The sequence below is a fragment of the Condylostylus longicornis genome, unplaced genomic scaffold (assembly GCF_029603195.1).
Source record: "Condylostylus longicornis isolate FDR11 unplaced genomic scaffold, ASM2960319v2 ptg000135l, whole genome shotgun sequence".
Taxonomy (NCBI): domain Eukaryota; kingdom Metazoa; phylum Arthropoda; class Insecta; order Diptera; family Dolichopodidae; genus Condylostylus; species Condylostylus longicornis.
Window position 1 is genome coordinate 10,690,668 of NW_026578103.1, and position 8,286 is coordinate 10,698,953.

Below are 8,286 nucleotides of genomic sequence, written 5' to 3' on the forward strand. Positions count from 1 at the left end.
TTATACGATAATAGAAAATAATAAATTAGAATATTGTAAATGTCAAAATAAAATGAGCTTTACATTTGAAAATATTAATAATGAGGTTTACGGTCACTTGTAATTTGTACTTAAAATGAGTAGGCCATTCATAATTTTTCTTTCGGAAAAAGCTATTTTCCATAAATTTATACAAAATTTAATTTAATGTTAAGAGTTGTGCTCGGAAAAATATTCATTAGAAATTTTCAAAAATGGCATAGATATACAATTTATATGCCAAAGTATTTTTTACATGACATCAAAGAAAGTCAGGAATTTCCTCAAAAATTTCATCCCTATACGAGTACGTTTTTAATTTTTCTAGTTCTGAACATTCAAAATATTCAAACTAAATCAAAAATTCAATATTTTTTTTTCAATACAATTAACATTGTTTTATAAATTACAGACTTTCACTAATTTGAAATTAATAACTTTAAATTAGCGCACTACTAGAAAATTAAATTTCAAGGTTAGAAATATTTGCCCCAAGTATTAGAAAAACAATTAATTTATTTGGGTTTAAGAATGAAATTTTCATAGTAGTATTGTTTGTACATTAACGCCTTATGTAACACATACAAGTTTATAGAACAGTGAAAAATGATGTAGTATAATAGAGAAAAGGTTATATGTATAGATTAATTTTACCACAATCAAACGCAAGATCAAAGTTACTTTTGAATTTTAATGCCAATATTTAAATAATTTATTGGTACTTTAATTTTTTTAAATTTTTATATTGGGTCAAAGCTATAAACATTTTATTTATGTATATTCGAAATAAAATAAAGAATTTATTTTTATATTTATGTTACGTATGTATATACATATTAATATGTATATAGGCAAGAAAGTAATTTTTATTTTAAATATCATGTTTATTTTGTACAGGTACAGTGGGCAGATGCTTGTGTTATTGTTTATAGTATTACAGATCGTAAAAGTTTTGAATATGCAGGAAGATCATTAGCTGAAATAAAATCAATGCAAACAGTTCCATTATCATATCTTGTTGGAAATAAAGCTGATTTGGATCATTTAAGAAAGGTAGGTAAAAAGTATTTGTGATTTGAAATTTAGTATTTGGTTTTTATTCTGAAATAGTTTGAAAATTTTGATTATAGAGCTGTTGAATTAAAAAGTTTGGAATATTATTTCTATATGTATAAATGATAAAATAAAAATTATTGCATAATTTTACTTCATTTAAAACTGACTTACTGATTTTCGAATTGAACTAATGTTTAATTGTAAAAATTTCAATATACTATTTTAATGACTGCTTTTTAATGGTAATATTTACCTGCATTGTATATAACCATTATTTAATTCATAAATACATAACTATAATTATGATTTATATAACATTATATTAAAGAAATGATGTCTATTTATGAGTACACGCTAGTTATTTAAGTTTTTAACTCGTTAGGCTCCACAATGTAATTTTATTTACCTTTTAAAAACTATTTTTCAGAAATTTTGTGCATAAGTTTAGGCGCGTTTTGATTTATGTGTTCAGGCTTTCTTCGATTTAATAAAAAAATCCTTAGCTTTTAGACTTGTAGGTCTTTGTACTTATTCGATTATATTATAAGTTAAGTACGTGATTATAGAATTTGTAAAAAACATTTTAATTACTTAAGAAAATTAAAAACTCCTAAAAATTTTTGCATTAAAATAATATTAAATAATGGGTTAAATATTTGAGAATAATAAAATTTGTTTATATAAAAAACTAAACATATTGTGTATATGTATAAATTATTTTTTAATATTGTTTTACATAAAAACATCATTAAATCATACCGTCAATTTGACATTATTTAATAAACAAGGCTATATAATAAAATCTAAAAAAAATCTAGAGAATAATTAGAAAGTTATTAAAATTCATGGGTATAATAAATAATTAATAAAAGTAGTTATATAGCTAATTTAACTTGTATATATGAACTTGGTAATATGAAAGTAATTTTCGCAATATTTATAGTGGCAAATTAACATAGTGATTATTTTATAGTGACCATTTTCTTCTATTAAAAACTATACAAAATCTATTAAATCTATACAAAAGGACCAGCACAAATTTTCAAATTGAGCCACACTTTTTGGGGCTACTATTTAAATTCTCCTATAATATAAATATTTTTTGTCATTAATTCAATTCATTTTATTGTACAAAATTGTTTGACTTATAAAAATCTGTTAAATTAATTTGAAATATTATGGTCACTTTAAATGAAATATGCAATAATTTGCTAAATTCTTTGATAAAACTTTGATATTTGAATGATAGCAAGGTATATAGACAACAAGAATCATAAATCTAAAAGATATACGTATACGAATTCATATAGATTTTTTTTATTGTATGTATATAACTATTTATATATATACATAAATAAACGTATATATATATATATATTGATTTGTGCGAAATTAATATTTTGTGACGTTTTTATGCTATAAAATCGTGAACTTTATTGTAGAAAGTTTATACATTTCTATTAAAACTAACTAGTAACAAATGAATTTTTTAAAAAAAATTCTGGGATGATGTTACGCGATTTTTGTAGCTTACTATGTTTCTGAAACTATGATCAGAATAATATTAAAAAAATCTAAAAATAAAAGAAAAGTTTTATTTTGATTTAATAAAAAAATATTAGTGAAAGTGTAAAAATGTGGGAGCTTTTGCGATAACATTCTTTTGATAAAATTTAATTCTTAAAAGATATAACAGTTAAGATCAAGGAAAACATAATTTCAAAATATTCAAAACATAATCAAAAAGAGATAATATTAAAGTTACTAGATTGTTACTAGATTGTAATTGTTGTAGGTCTTAAATACTGTAAATTCGTGTTAGTCGAGCGAGATCAAAAGGATAATAATATATATTTAAACATAGCTTTCAAAATTTTCGATTGTAATCTTTCAACCGCATTTATATAAATAAAAATACAACCAACCAAATAACCAAATGTTATATGCAAAAAACTCAATGTACAAAATATAATTTTCATCTTAATTTTTAATTGAATATCGTGGGATTAAATATGAATATTAAAAACGTTTTGGTACATTTGAAATGTTACGTGATTAAAATTGTGGTATAAAAATTATATAAAATTTTTTTCCACAGTCAAATAAAAATCAGAACAATTCATTTTTTATCAATCAAAAATATAATTCTTTTGTTCATAATATATTTGTATATCAATTAAATATTATATTTTTGGGATATTTTCCCTATAAATTGTGTTGTTTTTAGAGATTATAACAAAAAACTAAAAAAAAATTAAGTACACGTGCTAAGCTTATTTAAAAATGAATTTATACATATATCTCATTATATAATTTTAATCACATCTTGTGAAAATTCAATGAGACTATAATATTCTGTATATTATGTATATGTATGTGTATAATACTTAATACGGCGTCATGGGATGCTTCCTTTTATTAAAAATTGTATAGCTAGTCAATTAAATTCATATTTCATATGAGAGCAGATTTAAGTTTTCGTGTTAGATAGACTATGTAAAGTGAAAATGAAGTTCTAACAAAGTTATTTTTTTGCATATATTTAGGAGGAATATTAAAAAAATAAATGCGATGGTAATTGAGCCAAGCCAATTAAAACTAGAAGTATATTTTGATGAAAATATTTAGAAAATCGATAATGGTATCTATAATTTCAAGACTATGTTCATAAATTTGCTTTTGAGCTTTGTCCTTAATAAGAGGAACCAATAGTTTTGCGAGAAAATGTCTTTGAGAAAAAAAAAGAGCTTAATGGGAAACTAAGTGAAAATTTGTAAGAATTAAGAATTTCTATAAATAAACGGACACACGGACGAACCGAGTGAAACTATGATTTTTACTAAATGTGAGATATATAAAATTTTTAATTTGCTTTTTAAATAAATTTTTGATATTTGGAATTTGTTATACCATTTTTGTGGTTGCGTTTATTTCATTTATATGTTACAAAAATTTACAAATTGAAAATATGTACTTCACATCAGTAATCAGCATACTATAATGGGAGAAACCACAGGAGTTTAAAGCAGAAATTTTCTAAAAAAAACAAAAATTGTTCATAGTAATTTAAAATTATGAATGAAAATTTTGAAATTTCTGAATATAATAAAAATATTAAGGCATTTTTATCTGCAAGTTACAAAGTTGTAGGTAATATTTCAAGTTTTTGAAATATTTATAAGCATTAAGCAATCCTAGAGTATTAGAGTTGTGTTTGAAATAATCAAAAGCTTGATATTTTCAGTGTGTATTTTTATTTAGCAGCCTCGAATGGGCTGCATAGTAGTGTTTGCGAAAAAATGGGCTCACTACAGACTAAAATGACCTATTCTACAATTCCAAATCGAAAATAAAAAACAAACATGCGGCTCATTTCTAAGTTACGAACGTGGAAACTTGTTTTTAATATTAATAGGAAAAAATTCAATAATTTATAATGATAAACTTACGAAATCAAATTTTTTCGGGTATTTTTCAGTTTTGAAACAGTTCAGCTATATTGGGTATATATTGCAGACGTGTTGTGTATGTATAACATTAAAAATAATTATGGTTATTTTCCGTTTTGTATAAAAAGAATTCTTATTATAATTAATTTCTATTCATTTTTTTAATCCAATTAAAAATATTGTTTGGAATTAAATATTAAAATTTGGAATGAGAAGACAAAAAATGGTTTATATAAAAATCGCGAGCATATTTTATTTCATTTTCAAAAGAAATGTTGTTATAGTTCTCAGTTTTTATTCAAAATATACTTGAATGACTATTTGAGAAGCAAAAAAAAAAAGAGAATTCAAAGAATTTTGAAAATAAGTTCTATACTAAAAATTATTAGGATCTTGTCATTATTAAATTTTTGTGTTAAAAAGATTTTCTGTAAATTATTATCATTTTTGTTTTTCATCTTTTTTGTTAATTAGATATTAAAAATGTTTTCCCATTTATCTATGAATTTTATGTAATGAAACGTGTTGCTTTTAAACACGTGTAACAACATTCTGCTTATAAATTTTCATGTGCAGATTTATAAGTTTTGAAACAATCCTTATGTTTTATCTTGTAATACCGTGAAAATAATTATAATTAAAACACAAGTTGTAGAATATTTTACAGTCGTACTGTAATTATACCTATATATAGTTCATATACAATCCTTTATCATTAGAATAACTAAAATGTATTTGTAGTATGAAGTTATATTTTGGAAACTAATACAATTTAATTGGATTTGAATATTGTATTAATTAAGAAAACATTTAGGTTATGTTAAGTTAGCTGAACGCGCCTGCCGTAAAGTATACTTAGGCCAGTAAGGCCCGGTCTGATTTCGCCTAGACAATATTTATATGAATTTGAATTTTAAAGCACGATTATTACGTGCCAGTTAATATCAGATGTAAAACAAGATATACACAGTCCGTTAAATAAAAATATTTTATATTTTATCTCGTCATATGAAAGAAGAGTTCGCGCATTAAAATTGACACAGGAGCTATTATATGCTCATGTTCTAATTTTCCCATTTCCTCCACAAAACTCTAAATATATATTTTTAATTAATTATTAAATGCCATTTTTTAAAAAAAAAATTTTTCACGTTCAAAGAACAATTGATTTTTTAATTCTACAAACGTAGCTATTAAGAAAAATTTCATCTTCTACAGCGAAATTACATAAGTAAATCTTATTTTTATTAAACATTTGACTGCAAAACCGGAAATTTTTAAAAGCAGTCACAAAAAGTATGAAGACTATATGTTCTTATGGTAATTGATCTATTTATTCAGAAATATCAAATATTCAACATAAATTGCTTATTTTCCCCTATATGTATGCAATAATAATTTAAGGACAAATTTTAATATTAAGAGAATAGAGTAAAGATTTCAAAAACATCACTATAATAACAGAAATAATGTAATATTTACATAGAAACTTTACTAGTTTGCAAATCAATGGAGTGATCTGAATTCGTTAATCCTATAAGCCGATTATTTATTTTCTATTAATGAACTAATCATTATGTACAGATTACTTTGCAGTATGGTAGTATTTTTTTTTTGTTTTTATTAAAAATAGACCAAAAATGCGTCGAAATTATATTTTTTTTATCTTTTGGAAATGTCGCAAAAGGATAACACTTATAAATAAATAGAAACGCATTTTCATTTCTATTACAATATCGTAAACAGCTATATTTTATTATATATTATTTTTAGAAATCTCTCGAAGCTTACAATGTACTTATGTTCTCCATTTTATAAAGTTCTCACGCACTTACAATCTATTATTGTGTTCAAAAAAAAAAAAGGTTTATTTTTGTTTTCTATTGTCGCCTTTCGAAATAAAATAGTAAACACGTTATCATACAAAAACAGATAAAATATTGTAAAAGGTGTTACGAAATGCAGGTCATTTTACTATAAATTTTCTTTATTATCTCTAAACAATTAACAAGATTTTAATATATATACACTTATATAACACATATTTTTGTATAACAACAAGAAATTAAATAAAACGATAGAAAAATAAAATAAATTAAAAAAAAAAACAGGTGAAAAATATTCTAAATCTACCCACGATTGTTTAATCCTGTGATTCTCAAAGTGGAGTAGGTTCTATTAGAAAGGAAAAATATTTATGTATGCCGTAGTAGAAAGTGGTAGCTACCTATGTCGTTCATTTTCCCATATATTTGGGAATTTGGGATATTATTTCGACCTAGGCGTTTCAGGAGATTTAGGTATTGAGTAAAGGGAATATTGAGTTTGCGTGAATGTGAAACGCAAATAGAAGCTCCAAAAAATTGTTCTAAAATAAATGAATTGCAACTTAATTATACAAATATAGTAATTTACTAATTTACTAAAGTAAATACTACAGTAACATTTCCCAAAGTAGGGAATTTTGTGTACTCATACTTTAAAAGCAAAATAATTTTAGATAAATTTTGGTAGGAATGGAAAACAACGTTTTAAACAAGAAAATTTTTAAATGATTTAAGAGCGTTATAAAAAATAAAGTTTAAGATTCTTTGTTTTATGTATTAGGTACACACTCATGTGATCCAACCTTTATACAAGTACAGTAACATAACAAATTCAAAATGTTTTAATTATTTTTGTTCAAAACAAAAATTTTATTTGATTTTTCATATTTTTTTTTTATATTTTCGCTCTTTAACTTTTTTTATTTCGCTCCTAATAAATCATATTTTTTGTTTTATCATAAATTTATACTTTCATAAATAAATTATTATTTTATCATTGAACTTGAAGAATAAACATTTAATTGTAAATATGAGGAAAAACAGAGAAAAAAACTAAATAATCAAAATTTTTTATTTGTTATTTTTATTGGTCTATTTTTAAAATAATCCATTATATTTTACAGGTTAATGAAACGGAAGGTGCTTCATTAGCTGCAACATATTCAATTGGTTTCTGTGAAATATCAGTTGCTGAAAATTCACCAAATTTATATAAAGCATTTGATAAGTTATTGGCCGATACAAAAACACGTCCAGTTAAACAAAGAAAATTTTCTGTATCGAAAATGATTGGAAATTTAATTGGTGTCGCAACAAGTAGCAGTAGTAATGGTAGTAATAGTAGTAGCAGTAATAGTAATAATAGCAATATTAATGGTAACAGTAGTACTAGCAATTATAATATTAATAATAGTAATGGAAATGATGGAATATCAAAACAAACAATATTAAATCAAGGTACTGTTGTTCCATGTCATAAAGGTGAATTATTACATAAATCACGTGGTTTTAAACAACAAAGACAACCATTAACAACAACAAACGGTAGTATATTGTGATTAAAATGAAATTAACAGAGTGTAATAAAATATACGAGTAATAATAAAATTTTCTGGGTTTTCCATTTTTCATATTTATTGCTATTAGATTTAGAAACAATAATGGGGGGGATGGTAACAATATTGTTAACAAAAATAAAATTATGGTATTTGGGAATTATAATTTAAGTATATTTTGCAGTCTTGTTTTTTATTTTCTAATTTATAAATTTTATTAATTTTCATAATTAGTGCTGAAAAATTTTTAAAATATAAAATAATTTTTTAAATATCGATTTACGTATTTAAAATATTGTATAATAAGAAAATAAAATGAAATGTAAGACTACTTAGCTTAGAATAATACCCAGAAATTAGAAAAGTAATAAAAAATTTATT

The 8,286-nt window shown here is 23.1% G+C and overlaps 1 protein-coding gene across 1 annotated transcript in view; it reads left to right on the forward strand.

Annotated features, from left to right (window-relative positions):
- Positions 1–8,062, forward strand: part of LOC129615398 (ras-related and estrogen-regulated growth inhibitor-like protein) — a 31,131-nt gene extending 23,069 nt beyond the window's left edge. Inside the window, exons 4-5 of the mRNA XM_055530586.1 lie at positions 916–1,071; positions 7,474–8,062. Coding sequence (XP_055386561.1) covers positions 916–1,071; positions 7,474–7,908 — 591 coding nt within the window. The 3' untranslated portion in view covers positions 7,909–8,062. The remainder of the gene's footprint in view (positions 1–915; positions 1,072–7,473) is intronic.
- Positions 8,063–8,286: the final 224 nt, after the last annotated feature.